Source organism: Sebastes fasciatus, chromosome 19 (assembly GCF_043250625.1).
Source record: "Sebastes fasciatus isolate fSebFas1 chromosome 19, fSebFas1.pri, whole genome shotgun sequence".
Lineage (NCBI taxonomy): Eukaryota > Metazoa > Chordata > Actinopteri > Perciformes > Sebastidae > Sebastes > Sebastes fasciatus.
In genome coordinates this window covers 25,879,003-25,899,385 of record NC_133813.1, presented here as the reverse complement: position 1 = coordinate 25,899,385, position 20,383 = coordinate 25,879,003, and the positions used below count along the sequence as shown (strand labels likewise).

At 40.4% G+C, this 20,383-nt stretch overlaps 1 protein-coding gene across 3 annotated transcripts in view; it reads left to right on the top strand.

Moving 5' to 3' along the window:
- The first annotated feature begins 6,672 nt into the window (after positions 1 to 6,672).
- The window catches only part of sema4d (sema domain, immunoglobulin domain (Ig), transmembrane domain (TM) and short cytoplasmic domain, (semaphorin) 4D), a 53,829-nt gene continuing 40,118 nt past the window's right edge, over positions 6,673 to 20,383 (top strand). The window contains exons 1-2 of one of the 3 annotated variants that reach the window (XM_074617263.1): positions 6,673 to 6,915; positions 17,658 to 17,777. In XM_074617263.1, the coding sequence (XP_074473364.1) occupies positions 17,740 to 17,777 (38 nt within the window). In that variant the 5' untranslated portion in view covers positions 6,673 to 6,915; positions 17,658 to 17,739. The remainder of the gene's footprint in view (positions 6,916 to 17,657; positions 17,778 to 20,383) is intronic. The other 2 variants (XM_074617264.1, XM_074617265.1) reach the window with 2 other exon arrangements.

The window sequence follows — 20,383 nt, the reverse complement described above, 5'->3', positions numbered from 1 at the left end:
TTATCATTTTTGTATTCCTTTACCTCTTCTGTGTTTCACTCTGTTTGCTGATGTTGCTGCTTTGAAACCTGAATTTCCCTCCGGGGATTAATAAAGGTTCATCTTATCTTATCTTATCTTAGTGGAGTAGAAGTATCATTAAAGTAGTACAAACTGGAATACTTAAGTAAAGTAGTACCTCAGACTTGTACTTAAGTACAGTACTTGAGTAACTTAGTTACTTTCCACCAATGGCTATAATTGGTGTAGAAAATAAAATAAAAGAAGTACTTCAGTACACTTTTGAAGTACTTGTATTGTGCTTGACTATTTTAATTTTATGCTACTGTATACTTACTAGAATATATTTTTTCCCCCATATATATATAAATATATATATATAAATTCAATTGTTTTTATATATATTTTTTATTTTATTCATTTTTTAAAGTCTCATATATCATATATATATAGTTTACTATAAATGTCCTTGTAATGAAGTACTTCTACATTGTGTGTTACTTTTACTTACAGTAAGTAATGAATCTGAGTACTTCTTCCATCACTGTTGCCGGCAGTAATACACCAATAAATTGAAAGTTCCCATAGAAAATGAAAGAACAAGGAGTTCACAATTCATACTATTGAACCCTGTATATTTCTATTCTATCTGCTGCATATAATTTAATGCTTAACCTAAATGCTATGATACAGCATTTTTCTCCTCCATCTGCTTGTCCCTGTGCTGCAGCATATAATATAATAACTACAGACTAAACATGTGCTATATTTGTATATAGAATCTCACAGTAAACACGAAAATAGTAATTTATTTATAGACCATATAGCATGGCCTTCAAAAACAAAATAATATGAAATGAAAGTATTACTTAGATTGTTAATCGGCTTAGTAACACAGAGCAAAACACGCTTTATCTGTTGCCTTGTGAAGTTTCAGTTTATAAATGTCCTGTATTGATGCAGCATTAAGTAATCCTCTTATGTTCCATTTTGTATAACAAAAATAATTCAGACCTCAGTCAGCTCTACTCTCAGTTCATTTTAGCCAAATCATCTGCACAGTCAAAGAGCATATTACACAAGCATTTAGTCCTCTCCTCTTTGTGCAAACATGTCAGATCTTTGTTGGTCTACATCTAGGTAACTAAACACGGCTTCACCTTGTTGTATAACTTGCAGCCAAACTTACAGATGCGGTGCTATAGCACAGTTCTACTGCAGCAGTTAGACGTCCTCATGTGGACTGTATAGTGCAGGTCAGCTGGGCTATTTTAAAACCATCCCGATGGCACTCGAGGTCAATTACATCACGCTGATAGTGGTAGCTGTAAGTGTCCACCAGGGGACGCAGGCTACCTAGGCTACAAATACCTCCAAACTGTAGACCTACCTATGTACAGTTACTTTCCTTCACTGGGTTTCAGTAGGCCGATAGGAAAGTAATCCATTTATATAATTGTCAATAACGTTATTTAGTAAAATAATATTAATAACTTTTTTTTAAGACCGAAAGACCAAGAACAAGTACGCATATCTTTTAATGGAGAAATGTAGTGGAGTAGGAGTATCATTAAAGTAGTATAAAATGGATAATTTAAGTAAAGTAGTACCTCAAACTCGTACTTAAGCGCAGTACTTGAGTAACTTAGTTACTTTCCACCACTGGCTATAATTATATTCACCAAGTTATACAACAAGGTGAAGCCATATTTAGTTACCTAGCTGTAGGCCAACAAAGATCTGACATGTTTGCACAAAGAGGAGAGGACTAAATGATTGTGTAATGTGCTCTTTGACTGTGCAGATGATTTGGCTAAAATGAATTGAGAGTAGAGCTGACTGAGGTCTGAATTATTTTTGTGTTATACAAATAAACCAATTTTTCAAGTATTTGCAATTTTGAGGTACTTGAAAAATTGGTATCAAGTAGAAGTATCATTTAAGTAGTATAACATGGATTACTTGTGCAGTACTTGAGTAACTTAGTTACTTTCCACCACCACTAATTGGTGTAGAAAATAAAATAAAAGAAGTACTTCAGTACACTTTTGAGGTACTTGTAGTGTACTTGAGTATTTTCATTTTATGCTATTTTATACATCTACTCCACTCCATTTCAGAGGCAAATGGTGTACTTTTTGTTTTTACTGCACTACATTTATTTAAAAATTTAGCAGATTCATATTAATAACACAAATATAATCAACTAATATATTATGATGTATTATTAGAGATTAAGAAAATACCTTATTTATCCCAGGGGGGAATTCACAAGCTACCCAGGAGTAGGCTATATATAAAATAATCAGTAGTAAAAGTACCAATACGACAATGTATACGTACTCCAAGTTTATAAGTAAAAGTCATTCATTTAAAATCTTACTTAAGTTATAAAGTGAAGTTGATTGATTTGTTAGGGGATGTGATGAAAATGTTCCCTCTGGCACAGTAATCTATATCAAATATGATACCTCCCTGGTGTCTGATGGAACAATTTAATCTTTTTTTCATTATAACTGAAGCAACAAAAAGGGACACCTATCTCTTCACGCACAAGATACATCCACTTGCGCGCAGAGAGCAAAGGTTCATTCAATATAAGAATGATATGTTTGATATTTGTGTATTCCTACACTGACCATTTGCACTGTACTGATCTCTGTACGTAGACTAACTGTATATACACAGAACACATACCCTTAAATACATTTCTTTAAAAGAAATGTTGCCGTGTATACACACTTCTCACTTAGACATATTTTGTAACTGCACTGTCTAACTTTTTCTATTTTATCTTAACTTTATTTATCTGTATGTACTGTATATATAAGAGCAAAACGACATTTTTTCTGTTTGTATTTTTAAGTTACCCATTTTTATTTAGACAATTTATCTTACACAGCTCTGTTTATATGTCTTTATTGTAGAGGATTTTTACTTATTTTATGTACATTTTTGTTTTTATTTCACACTTGCACTGACAATGTAAACGTTGTAAATGTTTCCCATGCCAATACATTTTTGAATTTGAATTTGAATATTTGCCACTAGATGGTGCTGCTTTACCACACTGGTGTTGGCCAACCTGTAATTCTTAAAAGCAAAATAATTATGTTATTTCCTTAAGTCACCCCGACAAGAGTTTATATTACACATGATTGGTTTAGGGGGAATGAGTGGGCTAATAATTAATCTTAAAAAATATATCGTTGTATTTACTCAAGTGAGAAGGCAAAAGGTACACCAAACTCCTGCCTTTTGCCACTTCTGTATGTTTGTCCCACAGCAGGAGTTATTTTGATTTAATGGGATTTAAGCAAATGTCCATCTTCTGGATTGTGTGTTACATTCCTTCAACAGTGGGAAACAAGGAAGACAGGAATACTTTATTTCTATTTTTTCTTTCATTTTAATCTTTATTTTAACTCGGAAATACATATATAGATATATATCTCTTTAATTTACCTATACAGTATCTATCTATCTATCTATCTATCTATCTTGTATTAAAAGTCATATAGAGGGTAATGTTCCATTTAAAACGTTTCTGCATATACTTTTGATCTGAGTGGACCCTGACCTCTGACTCTTGTGGTGTCGATCCTCTCTCGTATACCAGTCGACACACACACGCACTCCCCTGTCGACTGACCTCAGACCAGCGCTGGCCCTTCCAGTGTTGTGAATGATTGCGGTCTGCCTTGTAGCATGGATACACCAGCTAGAGTCTCTAAATATATCCAACTGGTGTGTCTGAAGAGCTCCAGCATGAAGATCATATACTTACACTTGAAATCTACACCTCAACTCTAGTACTTTATCATCTATTGTGTGTGTGTGTGTGTGTGTGTGTGTGTGTGTGTGTGTGTGTGTGTGTGTGAGACTCTCTGTTCCTGTTACATTTACATTTTGGCCATTTATCTGACATTCTTATCTAGAGCGGTATTAAAATAAGCTTCACTGTGTGGGTGTCTGTCTGTCCCTTTTTCTTTAACATCTACAACAAAATATATCTTTAAAAAATGCAGATCTGTCTAAGTGGTGACAAATCATCTGAGCACCAGTATTACGTTTGGGTTTCAGCACGCATTCCTCGGTCTCCTGTTTTCTCTTAACAGCACATGTCACAGAGTGAGTGAAGATAAACCCAGCTGCTTTACGTATTCATTTCAGGCAGCACTTACCGTCCCCCTTTTAACTCCAGCCAGCCTTCAACCCCTAAGCTCTCAAATCACCAGGGGCTGATATGAAAATAAACAATTTGTAGTATAGCGTATGATGCCTGGGAGTACTGGCATATTTAAGGATACGGCAAAGAAAAGGCTTATTGCAGGTCAACTGGGCAGGTAACCTTGTTATTCAGTGACGCCACAAAGCAGCCACAGAGGTGGACTGCGACGCTGTTCTATCTTCTCAAAGATGGTATTGTATTCGGCCCGCAGTGCCATGGAAAGCCCCTCTCCCTCCTCCTCCTCCTCCTCCTCCTCCTCTTCCTCCACCACCCTGCACAATGACACAAGGGTCAGCCTGTCTTTCCTCCACTGTGTTTTTGATTCACTTCTCCTCTAGGAAAATGTTGTGTAACCTTTGACCTCCAACAGTGACCTTTTAAACTGGCCCCACTGGCCCCCCTAGAGTCCCCACAGCCAAGGCTTAAGGTGACTGTAGCTGGCTACCACAGAGGTCATCGAGGTCACGTCCTTGGTCATATTTCTGGAAATTTGTGGGGTTTGAATGAGTGAATTAATATAAGGGATTTGTATTCTCCACCTAAATTACATGCCTGTAAAAGGAAGCCTTTGAAAAAGTCCAGCATTCAATATTTAAGATAATAAAAGTATAGACGTTTTAAGAACAATGCAGAAAGGTTGTGTTATATCATTATATTTGATATTATTGAACTATTACTACAGATGCATCATAAAACACTATTTCAATGTTGTAGCTGGAGGAGGTAGATCTAATTTAATTTTACTACTTAAATTGTGTTTGGCAGTTTTATATATGCATTATATTTTGATTCACAAGCTACCGAACAGTAGGTCTATATAAAATAAATATCATATTTACCAGCTGCAACATTAAAGTGATAAACACATTAATGCATAAATGATTATAATCTATTACATATCATATTTTTCTGAAATGGACTATTCTGCATAATGAGTACTTTTAGCTTACTTATAGCCTAGCCCAGTGGTTCCCAAACTTTTTCACGTCAAGGACCCATAAACTGACACAAATAGAAAAAATAAACCACGGACAGACCCCTATTTGATAAGATTTTGTCCCCCATCTGATAGGACTTCTTTGTTTTTAGATGTTTTATTATAGAAAGTGAATGAAACCCATGACCAAAATAGTCATAGCCTACTTTCTGTCATTGTGTTACTGGATGGAATTATAGTGGAAATAAATGATTCCCCTTTTTTGCTGGGGACCTTTTGGAACCCCTTGCTGGGGACCCCACTTAGAAAACCCCTGGCCTAGCCTACATTTGATGCTAATACTTACTCTACTTTTATCGTTATTTAAATTAGCAGTGGTTAGAAATGGAGCAAATATGATTTAAAAAGTTATTTTTATAAAACGGTCACTATATCCTGACAGCAGTGCACGAGACAGCCAATCTGAAAAAAATCATGTGCCTCGGTGTCCTCCGATGCTCCTAATGGCATCTGCAAGATTTCAGAGGCCGGAGGAAAACAACCAATCAGAGCTGAGCTGGAGCCTGCTGTCTCTGAGCAGCTGTCAATCACTCGCAAACTCCAATCAAACAGTCAAACTAGACAGCGCAGATCAAATATGAATCAATATTATGTTACTGTTATGCCTATTTCTGTCCACAAATGTTTTCAGAAACATCTTGTAGTGTACTGTTTAGCTGTAAAATGAGAAAGTCTGTGACCCGGCAGCCATGTTGAGATCAGTTGAGGAAATATACCAAGCACCGCCCACCAGCCGGAGCACAGCCAATAGGAACGCTCTCTCTCTCTCTGAAAAGACCTGTGATTGGTAGAAGTCTTCCGTCAACGGCTAGATTGTGTAAAGCCTGAAAACAGAGCCATGAGGAGGAGCAGAAGTCTAGTTATCTCTCAGAACACTTGAATTACAATATGCTGAAAGGTTATTATGGGATTTTGCCCAATGATGCCAAAAACATTCTACCTACTGCAGGTTTAAGTGAAAGTTTATGTTCACCCTACTTTACTCCTTTGAGTTCTCTACCAAAAAAATAACTTCCTGAAAAAGGTCTCTCAATGGAATTGCAGTCGTTTTTTTAACCTAATTTTAACCATTCATAACCATAAATGAAAAATTAAAGAATATTTTGAGTATTTTTTTAATTTTATGGCTTATACTGTACTTCTTGTAGAAGTTCACGACTTTGCATTGGGGACAAGGTAAAATCAAGAACATGTACCAAAAAAAGCCAGTAAAAAAAAAAAGGATTTTTAACGTGCATTATTTTGTGTTTATGAGATGTAAAAAAAAATACATTAAAGCTTCAGTAGGCAACAATGTTTTTGGTATCATTGGGCAAAAATTCCATAATAACCTTTCAGCATATTGAAATTCAAGTGTTTTGCCCAATGATGCCAAAAATATACTGCCTACTGCAGGTTTAAGTAAAGTTTTGAATGCAGGACCTTCACGAGTATTTTGACGTTGCTTTTGCTTTACTCCGACTAACGTTACTTCTCCGACCACTGGGTCTCTCACCACCACCGCCTCCCTCTGCTCCCTCCTCCCTGTGTGCTGGTCTCACAGCCCGGAGAGGTTTGAATCAGTCTCTGGTCCAGCAGCCGCCATGCTGAGCTGAGAGAGAGAGAGAGAGACACACGGACCAAACTTTGTCACGCTGCACCGACTCATCTCCGTACCCACCGGGACAAAGAGGAGAACATTCCCACGGTGAGTCGCAACATACATTAAATACTTTCATCGCGTAGTTTAGTTTAGCGAGCTGCTAGCTTAGTAGCTCTCCGGTTTAAAACTGCTGACTTATTTGAGCCGCTGCTGGTGTTCATGCGGGCTGTCTCCACGGACTCCGAGCTCAGCTGCACTTGTTGCACTGAAACCCCCACGGAGACACTAAAGAAGAGAAACCCAGCGGTACAATTCAGTTTTTTTTTGTATTTGTTCCTACTTGTTTCGACCGCGCATATAACTTTAACAACACTTACCACGTTGTTTTAAAGCCCAACGTTAAATAATAAGATAGTTAGCGGAGGATTTGTTGCAGCAACTCTCTCTGTCTCTGTCCTTGAAGCGCAGAATACCTCCTGAGTATAATATCTCACACACACACACACACACACACACACACACACACACACACACACACACACACACACACACACACACACACACACATCTTTTTAAAGACTAAACTCCTTGCACTTTCAAGATGCCATCCTGGCAGCCAGAGGTCACTCAGGGGTTTCTACTCTTGGCATGCATAAATCAACGGTGCTCTTTCACTGCAACAACAAAAGGCTTTTTATTGACAGCACTGAAGCACCATGTTGTCACCACACTTTATATATATGAAGACTGGCTGGAGCAGGAGCAGGAGTTGAATTAAAACCTCTGCAGCATGATATGTTTTTGTAGTTCTTCAGCCTTGAAGGCATCTTGTGCCCAGACAGACAGACAGACAGACAGACAGGAGGGCAGTCCAGTGCAGCTGCAGCTCATCAGTGGATGACCGTAAACCTTTCACCTGCATGCATGTCTGGCTGTGTGGACCGGAGGGAGTAGTTAGAAGTTATGGAGCTGTTTTCTGTCTCTTCATTTGCCCTCTGGCCTTAGCTAAGTGAAGTCCTGTGTCTGTGTGTGACTCTCCTGGCTCCATGCAGTATAATTCAGGTCAGGTTCACACCTAAAGGTCCGGTTCCTGAATCGGACCAATGCGAGGATGATACATTGTTTAAAGGTCCCATATCGTGCTCATTTTCAGGTTCATACTTGTATTTTGTGTTTCTACTAGAACATGTTTACATGCTGTAATGTTCAAAAAATCCTTTATTTTCCTCGTACTGTCTGCTTGAATATACCTGTATTTACCCTCTGTCTGAAACGCTCCGTTTTAGTGCATTGCAACGGAATTGCGTGGCTAGGCAACAGTTTGGGTCCATGTTTACTTCCTGTCAGCTGATGTTATTTACATTCACTGCAACAGGAAATAAACTGGGACACATTTAGAATGTTTAAGTTTAAAAAAGTTTTATGGTCTAAATATTGTATATTTGTGACATCCAAATGGACAGAAATCCTAATGGCTTGTTTCAAACGCACAATTTCTGACTATGGGCTGTGTGTATTTCTCCGTATATTGAGCGTTTTGATAGTTTAACAGTATTTATATAGCACTTAAACCTGTTTTATAATATAAAAGACATGAAAATCTCACTTTTTACAATATGGGACCTTTTAAGAAAACACTCAAACAGATTAATCGATTAGCAAAATAGTTGGTGATTAATTTGATAGTTGACAACTAATTGATTCATCGTTGCAGCTCTAGTCTCTACCACATGCTCTTTAACATTTCAAATATGCTCAAAGGAAATGACTCCTCACTTCAGAGTAAAGAAACGCCCCTCACATTATATACAGGCTTACATTGCATGAGCACTGTGTAATTTTGAAACATGCCAGCTATTTAGTTTCCCCCTTTTAAATACAGCTGTTGCAGTTTCTAAATCTATTTTCCGCTGCTTCGTTAGTGACATTAACCGCCCCTCGTCTAAAGCAGAACGCACGGGTTATGACATCCCTTCCCTCGCGGCCTCAATAAGTAATTCTTCTGCCTCATCGAGTTTGATTCCACAGGTCCTCGGCCGGGTCGCATCAGGCACGGGGGCAGCCACCCGGATCTTGTCAATATGATGGGCTGGCTGGCGCTTCAGTGGCACCGGGGCGAGCCAGAATCATGTCAGCCAGACCCTCGGGAGGTGGGGGGGAGAACTAGCCAGAACAGGATATTGCTGTGCGATCATTCACTAGCGGCAGACAAATCATTAAACCAGTGGCTGCGTGCCGCTGAGAGGCGTAGACATTTCTGTCTGTCACACTGACTTTCCCCCTCAGGTTAGAGGTTTTGTTTGCGCTGTAAGGTTGTCATTGAGGCCTGCACATTTTGGATTTGCCACTGGAAAGAAAGGCAAATATGGTGGATGTATTATTTTCTCTGCAATGCATAGTATTGTAAACTTCTAGACTTACCTGCTTTTTATGGGAGGAAATCTTTGCACACATGTTGCTTTCCCAGGACCTCCCGTCTCAGGAAAGCTAGTTCGTCTATTTTTACACACGTGCGTGTCTGTGTTTGATTTGTTTAAATTCTATTAGTGAAGAAACTGAACTATCCTTGTCTTTTTTTCCCACATTCATTGGAAGCACAGGATTCACATGTGCTAAATGAAATTACACAGAATGCTCTTGCTTGTTAATGATAACCACACATGAGCACGCACACCCGTCGTCTTTAGAGTCCATTTCTTCTATCAATAATCAATTTCAAATGGGTGGGAAATGGGAGCTGAAAGAGAGCTTTGTTGTTAAACTTGAACTTTGTGCAGAAATGGCACTTGTTTTGGATGCCAGGGGTTATTTACTTGGATGCCTTGTTTGGTTTTTCAGAGCAAGTCTTGGCTGTTTGTCAGATTTCTCTCTTGTTAAAAGGTGGGAGGAATCGGTTCTTACTGGGACGCTTCCAGCTTTGCATATAGGAGCTCACATTGAGCACACATTATGTGTCCGAATGCAATTATTCGACCACCTCAAAGGAGACTTTTAGGAGACGTCACGTTTCTTTACATTCCTACAGTGACTGACTGTCAGGTAATTGAATAAAGTCTTCATGGATATGAGGGGGACCATTCACGAGGCTTTCTTCTCATCGTCCCCTCTGCTGGGTTTGGTCGTCAGCCAGTCTGCTCTGGTAGAAAAGGCTGGAATACCTGCAAACGATCTGGGCAGTAACACTTCACCTCCTGCTGTGGAGGTCAATGTAGAAGGTGACAAACACACACGACCCCCTCATTGTTCCCTCCTGCTCATTAGCAATCGAATGATCTTCTAGCAATCTGCTGGCAGTGGAGTCAGCAAACCAGACTTTTAAGGCCTGACCCCAATTTTCATCTTCATCTCATCTGATCGTTCCAAAACACTGATATCTTCACAACGACACGGCCATCTGGAATAAAGCTCAGTGGTGTGAAAATGGTTGCCAAACGCCGCTTTGTTTCATGTACATGTCATAACAACGGCTTGTATATCCGCCGTCCTCGGTCTTCTGTTTTTTTTTTAATGATGAATACAGACTACTGCGACCTGCTGGTGTGGAGAGTTATTTCCTCTCACGCAGGCGCAGAATGTATGTGCTAACTGGCCGTCGTCTTTGCGGTGTGTTCGGGTGCAGCTTGTCGGCCAAGACAAAGGCGGCCGTCGAGTTTGCGTGTCCCCCAAATCAAAATCATATGCACTGCATGCTGAAAGATGCACATGACAACAGTTTCATAAGAGCCTTTTACAAAACAAGGTGGGCAATTTTGATGTATGACCTGCAGCAACCTCATTGTTTTGGTCCTGCAGGAGTTAAAGGTCAGAGGTCAGGGGGCCAGTCTGTGAGGTTGAGGTGTGCTGTGCTGGCTCTATGAAGCAGACATCTGGGGCAACCCCCCCACCTCCTTTTGAAATGCATCCAAACCTCCGCTGCCACACCCTAGTATCCCCCTAACACCCCTCAGGCTGGAATAATTTCCTACTGGCGAAGCATCTGGCTCCATATCAGCGGCAGACAGTGGGCATGTGCAGGCGCTTCATGTGTGCGCCTTGTGTTACTGGCCGTGCATAAAGCGTAGCTGCATTCCAGAGATGTCTCAGCAAAATTGTCTCATGATTTGCTTCAAATCAGCTGTTACAAAGAAGACAAACACTGGACGTTAAGCCTCGGTTTCCTGTATTTCTTTGTTAGATAACAATACAGGTGAGGAACGGTCCACACCCTTTAAATCTTTTCAATGATCGAAAGTAGTTCTAGTGTTAGCTTCCACAGCACGGCAGTCGTGTATATTCATGAAGGTTCCCAAGATGCTGCAACCCCCAAAGCTATGACTAAGCTTTTTGCTGAGAGTGCAGGAAGCTTACTGATGCGTTGCTGCAGCGCTACTGACAGCTTTACTTGATGTTTTGAAAAGGTTCCCGGGCGTTGTGTTGCTGCTGAGGGCAGGGAGCTGGAAGGGAATGGAGAGGGGAGAGCTGGACATACAGTACATTCTGTTGCTGTGGAGGAGGATATCACCGTGTGTGACACAGCCCAGTGGACAAGGTGCTCCCTGTCTCTGTGCAACTTTCAGCAGCATTTGTTTTACAGGTGGTAGTTTTTGCATAGAGACGATTTTGCGTGACAGACAGGGAGATTTGAATCAGTTTCCCGTTTATCTGTTGTTTGATTTGTTTAGTGTTTGCATAAGAAATAAGTCCTACCATCAACAATCCATTGCCTGAGGTTAGCAAACTGTCTTCACAGTTTAACTGTGTGTGTTGACAGTTTATTAGGTACAGCTAGGCAATACCAATGCAACAGCCATGACATAAATCACACCTTCTAGGGTTCTAATGTTAAGTTTTTGTTGGAGCTAGGGCTGCAACTAACGGTTATTTTCATCATAAAGTGGGCATGTCTGTATAGGGGAAACTCGTGGTTACCCATAGAACCCATTTTCATTCGTAAATTTGACATGGTTGGTACCATTGGATTCCTCAGGTCTTTTAGTTTCATATGCCAATATCTTCACTCTAGCTTTAGAACTGAGCCCGCTCCAACCTCCGAAAGATCCAATCCTGCCGCCAGATTTTTAAGAGGTTAATTAAAAGCGTTTGGAGACTCGATACAGTATCGCAAAACATAAAATCGCGATACTGATGTGTATCGATATTTTCTTACACCCCTAATTTTTCTCAATTAATCAATTAGTTGTTTGGTCTATAAAATATCAGAAATTGGTGATTGATCAGTGTTTCCCAAAGCTCAAGATGACTTCTTCAAATGTCTTTTTTTTGTCCAAAACTCAGAGATATTTAGTTTACCGTCATAGAGGAGTAAAGAAACCAGAAAATATTCCCATTTAAGAAGCTGGAATCAGAGAATTTTGACTTTTTCTTCTTAAAAAAATTACTCAAACCAATTAATCGATTATCAAAATAATTGATGATTAATTTAATAGTTGACAACTAATCAATTAGTCAATGCAACTCTAGTTGAAACTGTAATAGACTGCATTGTTAGGTGTACATAATAAACTGTCAGTTAAGTGTATACCACCCAGGGCTAAATACAGTGCTGAGAGAGCGCAGCAGCTGGACCTGTAATTCCCATTCACAAAAAATAGTCCCCACAACAATAGACGCAGATGCACACTACCCTAACCTCAGCCCCACCCCCCCGTCTTTCTTCCCCTCACCCGCCACCCCAAAATCCCCCTCCCCCTCCTCAGCAATTGTGTGCATTGACGCTTTCCAGAGGCGCGATCTCTGCGTCTCCACTGGCGAGCAACGTTTGACTTGCTGTGACAGGGGGAAAGGCGAACCTGGGCGTTTTTGTTACACACTCTAGACGGACACAGTCTGCCACTGACATGCGTTAAAGTGAAACAGCCCTTTAACGCGAGCACTATCTCTCCACCCGTTGCAGTGTTTATCGTGCAAGATAGAGAGATAGAGAGAGAGGCAGGGGGAGACCGGAGGAGGGTAAGAGAGAAGGATCATGACCAGGGGAGCAGAGAGGGAGGAGGTGACAGACTCGTGCTGGATGACCGTATTCTATTTTTCATCTGTCATGCAAAACCATCGCTGACTTTCCCCAGTAATAACAGTGTGACTGCAGAGCCTCTCTTTCAGCATTCTTCTTCTTCTTCTCTCTCAACCTGCAGGATCTTCCCTCTCAGATTATGGTAAGATTCACGTCAATGTGGACGCCACTGCTGCAAGTGTGTTGACTGCTGGCGTCTCAACGATGTCAACACCTTGTTCCTCTGCCATAGCAACCAGATATGTTTTTATGCTCACTATGTGCAGTGGGGAGAGTCTCCAGTACAGCAGAGCACATGCTATTTTTACCCAAATCGCAATTGGGAGGTAAATAATTCAGTGTTGTGGTGGATGGCATGTTTTTCATGATGCAGTGAGTGGCACTGTGCTTGAGGAAATAAATGCCCGAGCATTTCCCTTGGATCAGCCGCTTTTTGCTTCACTTTTATGAGCTAAGATTTGAAATGTTTAAAGAAGAGAAAACGGGTAGTATTGTCATCGTTGTGTACTGTTTTGTTTCGAGTAAAGCCGGGCAGACACTGTATGGATTCGGCCTGAATGACAAATTTTTAAAAAGGGCTGAATTTCTGCCAGATTGTTTGTCGTTTGGCATGAAGTCGGAGGAACACAACGCCTGATTAACGATCAGATGGATTTCTGGCATGAAAGAAATTCTGGTCTTTCAATTTGAGCAGTTCCTCGGTCCGATTTCCCTCATGGCTGCTGCCAAATAATCTGCTCCAAACTGCAGGTGAGCGGGTTTTAATATTACCGGAGTAGCATTTTACATATCGTGGCTGAGACTGCTGTGATATTAAATTGAATTTAGACAATATTGTCTGCATCTTCCAGACATCTGCGGCTCCACATTTGTCCTTATTTTTTTAAAAGAATTGCACAAAGTATCACTGCCTTTTTCTCTCTTTTTGTCAACATTGAGGATGCAGCCATCTTGTTTTAATAAACTTTATTGCAATTGTCAGTAGACATAACCAACCAGGAATTCTGTGCTTACGTCAGCCAAGTCGTGGCAGGTTTTTGAGCATAAAAGTCGCAGGTTCTGGCTGTGCAGAAAGGCTGATTGAAATGAACAAAAATCGCAGAGTCTGCCCAGCTTCAGATGTGGAAAACAGTTTGTGTTCCCCTGGCTGGCTGCTGTCAGGAGTTCATAAATCACCCTCAGAGAGGGGAAGGACTGGCATTGCTCTCCCAGCTTGGACATTTCATATTTTCCTTTACCATGCCACAAGTTGTTCTCTTTAACTGGGCATTGAAACACTGAAAAAAGAGACATGATTTAATTGTTTGTGAGTGTCGGGCTCAGGTAGATCACAGCTAGCTAACACGTGGCTCTGAGTACATCTCTATCTCAGCCCTCCACTCGTTGTCATTCACGTGACCTTTTTGTAAACCACCAGCTGCAGATTTCTTGACTGTTCTTTATTGTTCTCCCGCATCAAGTATTGTGTTGAGCGCCAGCATCCAGGCCACTGTATCATTGTTTGCGTGAGAAGGCGGGAGTTTAATTTTGGGCTCTGGGTAAGGAACTCCCGGCTTTTGCAGGAAAACACCACATACATCATCACAACAGCATGCATTGGCGAGCATGGGACATTTTTCAGTGGATTGCCACATTGTGCAAAAGCATGGACTGTTGCATATTTCAACAATTCAGTAGTGTAAGGAAATGTAAGAAACGTATTGTGCTTCTCGAGAGAAATGCTGTGACATTTAATACATAACATTCTGGTGCAGCCTCTTTTTTAACTCAACAAAGAGTAATAGAATAAGACAAAATTTGGCAGCAGCACCATCACCCCAATTTAGACACATTTCTCCGAAAGTATCTGCGATGTTGGAGTGGGGTGGGCGATATATCGAATATACTCGACGTATTGCGGCTTGTTCTATGTGGGATGTAGTAAATGACTATATCACCAACATGGAGTACAAATATTAATTGACCTAATTTTTTTTTTTATGCTGCTGGTATGAGACTCACAGGTCAGAGGTCAAATAAATGAATAAATAGTCGGACTTAATAAGAATAGAGTAGTACACCACTTCAGTGTTCAGATTAGTTAACTAGAATGATCGGGCTGGTATGATCGTATGCATCAACGGGTTAAATCAAACAGTTATGTTATTTTAGAGAAAATATGATAATATCGAGATACATTTTGTATATCGTGATGCAGCCTAAAAATATTGAGATATTATTTATAAGCAATACTGCTCAGCCAGCCCTTTGTTGGAGTCTCTCCTCTTATAAAAATATTCCCCATAAACACAGTGGCTGAGAGACCAGAGGAAATGGAATTTAATTGATTACCAGAGATTACTTGGGGCGTATACAGCTAATGCCCGTTTCTGCACTGAAGACAGACACAAGTTCAATGAGCTGCCATTAGACAGGGAAAAAAGAGAGACAGACTTGACAGGTAAAGAGAGAGGTCTTGCAGACACAATGTGCAGAGGTCAGAGGTGTGGGAAAAGGTGAAAGGAAAGCGGGGAAAAGGAGTCACGTCTGGAGCCGAGATCCCCACACAGACGGACTGCCGCTGGCTGGCTCTGGGGCTGATGGCTGTCTGTCTGGGTTTGGGGGCAGATAGGATTGGCTGGGGTTTACCCTCAACTCTTCTGTCTCCCTGCAGTTGTAGCTGACAGTGATAAAACCATTAAGTCCTCTTTGGTTAATCAGTGTTGGATTATTAACTGAAATCATATTTCTGCGGTAAAACACGATTTAAAAGCTTTCCTTTTCTGCGTCGAGTCTATTATTGACTGTGAATTGGTATCTCTAACCTTTATCTGCTTACGGAACGTAAATCCCACTCTGGCAGGTCACAATCTGTGTTATGACAGCATAACCGGATCTAATCTATGAATCTAATGCACTGCTATCGTAATCTTTTTAAAGGCAGATAAGCTGAAGAGCTAATGCCAGGTTTTTGGAGCCTGCAGGTCACAGGATGTGCCTCGTCTCATCGCCTCATTAAAATTTCCAAATCTGAATGCTGGCAGTGAACAGCTGCTGATTTATGTGCATTCCCAAGTATGCATCTATTAGCAGAGGTGTGGTAATAGATTTCTTCTTAAATGATGGCATTTGTTACACCCTCTTGTATAATCCTTTTATTAGTGATGATTTATGGATTATGCAGGCTTTGATGTAAAACAGCTCCAAAACATCATTGCTCCTCAGTCACACAACGCATTCTTCATCAGCGATTGGATTCAACACTGTCTGGAGGATTTCTGGGTGCACTCTGTTTATGCTAGCTTAGCTGGCTGGTCTGCTGCCTTGGTAACCATGGTAACAGTATCCCCAGAAAGTTGAAGAGAATCGGGGCCTTGCTAGGGCTAATTGTGAGTAAGTGAAGCGTGTCTGCAAAGTTAGCTGTAGTCCTGTAGCCTGGACGCTGGCTGTTCCTGTTCAGGGGGATTCTTTTTGTTTCTGACAGACCTGCAGTAGCCGTCACAGTAGAAGTGATCGGATTGTTTTATAAAGTATTTGTTTCTCATCAGAGAGCCTTGAATCATCTAGCTACTAGACCTACATACATATGGAACAAAATAATGTACATAATTCATGATAAAAAAAAAAAATACTTAAAATTAGAACTAAATTGCCATTTAGAAACACTTTTATTATTAAGGGGCGAATACAGTGCTTTAGTTGGATGCCTTAAATAATGTCTGGTTTACATGAGTTTAAGAGATTTTAACGTTTTGTTGTATTATATAAGATACATCAATTAATATTCCACTTTATATCCACATTATATAGACAAAACAAGATAATGAAAATAGTTGCAGCATTACATTATGTATCTATAAAGTTAAAGCCATTTCCATGTGTTATTGATATTATCTTGTCTATCTACTGTAGAGCTACAACAATTAATCGATCAGTTGTCAACTATTAAATTAATCACCAACTATTTCAATAATCGATTAATCGGTTTCAGTAATTTTTTAATAATAGTCAACATTTTCCAATTCCCGCTTCTTAAATGTGATTATGTTCTGGTTTTTCTCCTCTAGGACAGTAAACTGATTATCTTTGAGTTGTGGACAAACGAGACATTTGAAGACGTCATCTTGGGCTTTATGGGAAACACTGATCCACATTTTTCACCATTTTTTTTACATTTTGTAGACCAAACAACTAATCGAGAAAATAATGGACAGATTATTCAACGATGAAAATAACCGTTAGTTGCAGGCCTAATCGCCTGGTCCTGCTTCTCACATGAGGGGATTTGATGTTTTTTCTTTGTCGTTTTAGACTGTCGGTTGAATAAAACAAGCTGTTTGAATACATCGCCTTTAGTTGTGACATGTAGCATTTTTCTCTATTTTCGGACATTTTATAGACACTTAATTGATAATGATAATAGTTTGTTAGTTGTGTAACTATAAAGTTAAAGACATTTTCCATGAGTTATTGATATTATCTTGTCTACCTACTGAAGGTGTGAATGAATGATTTACTCGTGTTGCTTTTCCCCTCTCTTATTCTTACATTTTTATTTTTTAACACTTATCCCACTTCTCAGCATTTTGTATTTACTTATTTACACAGTAGTTATATGTTGTATGCAGTTTGATGCACATTTTTACATATTTCTTACATTTCTCATTTCTTATTTTCATTATTTATATTTCTCTACCTATATTGTTATTAATTGTACATCATTTACATGTTACCTACTCCTTTATTTCAATTTTTCTTATATTTCTTTATGCTTCTATGTAAGAGCAACTGTGACGTCCCAATTTCCCCTTGGGGATCAATAAGTATTTCTCATACAGATTGTGATTCTGTCTTGTAGACTGGTCTTGTGACGTTTGCCCTGGGCCTCTCCCTCCGCAACCCATTTCCAACCGTGTGAAGACAAGTGAGAAGGAGTTTAAATGAATCAGTATTCGCTCGCCGACGCCATGACCGACAAGTAAGTGGTTTATCTTTTTTTTAAAGTGTGTTTGTGTTGCGTTTGTGTGAAGAAAGAGCCCCACTGTACTCTCTCTGTGTCCCTTTGTGTGGTGTGAAGTAAGAAGATGATGTTGCCTCTTGTGATTACACTCTCACTCTGCACAAGGTTGTCTCCTGGAAGTGTTTTTGTGTTTCAGTGCAGCCGTGGAGGAGAATCGGGGGTTCTGGTAGCACACAGAGAAGTGTGTTGTGTTGGGGGGGGGAGGCTGGTTGGTATAAAGACAGTCTGTTTCACCCCTGAAGACGTATGACATTTGCATCAGGGCTGATTTGCATTCTCGTTCACTGTGCTGGTATGTTGCTGCTGCCGCTGTTGGCTGCTCTTTATTTCCCTGACAAAACACAGTCATTTAAAGGGTTTTTGAGCCTTTGCAGTTCTACCTCTTCTCCACCTTTTTTTTCTTTTTCGTGGTTCCTTCTTCCCCCTTTTTTTCATTTCGGACTCCCTATCTCTTTTTGTCTCTTTTGTCAACTTTGTCTTTTGTCTCTCTCTGTCCCCATGTTTGTTGGATTCGATCTACATAGAGGACGGAGAATTCGGGTGCAGTAAACAAAATAATCTGCTGTCAGCGTTCATAATAAGCGGAATAAGTGGTGCAGACCGGTCAGCTGAAAGGGATAGGCGCAAAACGCCAAACAAGGGCGGGCCTTATTATGTGCTTGAGTTACAGAAAATGAAAGGGCAGTTAAAAAAGAAAAAGGTTTGGCCGGCAACGAAACAGAAAGAAACAGGTTGTTTTCAGAATACTTTGATGAACTGTGGAGATAATGTATGCTTGTGCCGGACTCAGTGAAGAGGAAGTAGGAGGTTTATGTGCATGTAGTGTTGTTAGATGAAATGAATGTGAATCGCTGTTTGTATGCACTTAGTCAACCTCCAGCACTTCTTACTAATGCACCTGTTTACCCTTCGAGAGAGAGAAAGAAGGGGGGAGATGTGGCGAGTGACTCAGTCTTTCTATGAAACAGGCCTCAGGGTAGCTCCCTAACACCAGCACAATATAATGCCAGGATAAAATATTGTGAATCTTAGTTGGTTAGCAGAGCCGGATAATGCTATATTTGCCCCGAGGGGGAATTTCTCTTGCAAATTAGAAGGTTGTACCACTTCAGCTGTTCTTTTAAGGATGCATCGCAGAGCCAGACTTGGAGGTTTTATTTAAGTGTTTTGGATGCAACATAAAAGGCAAAAAAAAAGAAGCTTTATTTTGAAAAACAAGATGCAGCAGTATTTTTTTTAATGAGGTTCTGCTGGACCAAAGCAAGTCAAAGTGAAGGTTGGGAGTTTCTAAGTAAGTGATGATGTTGTTGACAAGCTGTCCCGCTGGATGAAAGGTATCCCAGCAACCAGAAACAGGGCGAAAGGGGGGGGGGGGGTTGTGGGGTGGTAGTTTATTGTGCGCTAGATGCTAGTCCATGTTGTAGGATGATTGTTCGTCGGGGGGGAGAATGATAAATGTTGCACCAAAAGGAAGTGAGGGGAAAAGTTGGAGGACGTGCCCCCCGACGGTGACGGCGGACAAAGCCTCCCTCGACATGGGACTACTTAAGATTCATACAAAGGCAGAAGAAGACGGCTACTTATTTTCTCTCTATAACACACACACACTCCCTTTTTTTCTAAAGCTCACTCACGAACAAACATTTACACATTGCGGGATATCAGTGGACATTCCTGCAGATATGTGCATTCCAGTTGGTATTCCCAGATACACGCTAGCCTGCAGACGCATCTTGAACAAGTGGAATTCTTTGCATTCCCAATTTTCTGACATTTTCCCCCAAAAGTGCATATGGACCCTGAAGTGCACAGTCCCCACATTTGTTTAGTAAGAGTTTTGCATCTGTGTTTTCAATGAAGATGTTGCTTTTGAGCAACGTATCCTCATACAACGGTTCGTACGATATCCTGCGAAAAGTTATTCCTCATTTTTCATGCGTTTTCCTATGAATGTCCAGCAACACGTGTCGTTTTCCGCTCGTTACATGCACACAGTCTTTTCAAAATAAACTTCCGTCTTCACAGGAAACAACTTCGTTAGGTTTAGGCAACAAAACTACTTACTGTAAAACTTAAAATTAAAAGCCGAGCCCCAATTAGACGCTGAGTTTCTTTTACTCGCCTGGTGTGGCTACACATTTTGACAAATAAACACAACTTTTGTCAATATGGACATGTTCCACATTGTTAGATTGGTTTAAAAACAAGAGGTAGACAAGAGAGATGAATAAAAAGCCGCGACTCATCTTTTTCTACCTTTTGAAGCGGTCATAAACTCTGAATGTGTCCATTCCTCGGTTATTTCTATTCCTTTTGTCCGTAAGGGTTCACCAATCAACAGAATCAAAACGTTTTTTCATCAATTTAATCCAAATTGTGAATACTATCATGTAAATTCCACAACAAAATAAAGGTCTCCCCACCTTTCTCCATTCAGTTTTCACCCCTTTTCCTTTCCGGCCGTTCGGCTCGTCGCTGACGGGCAGCTAGCTGGGTTTCCTGGGTGAAAAGTCCGGTGTTTTTTGACTCACCCATCCATCTCCACCTCCTCCCCACGCGGCGCT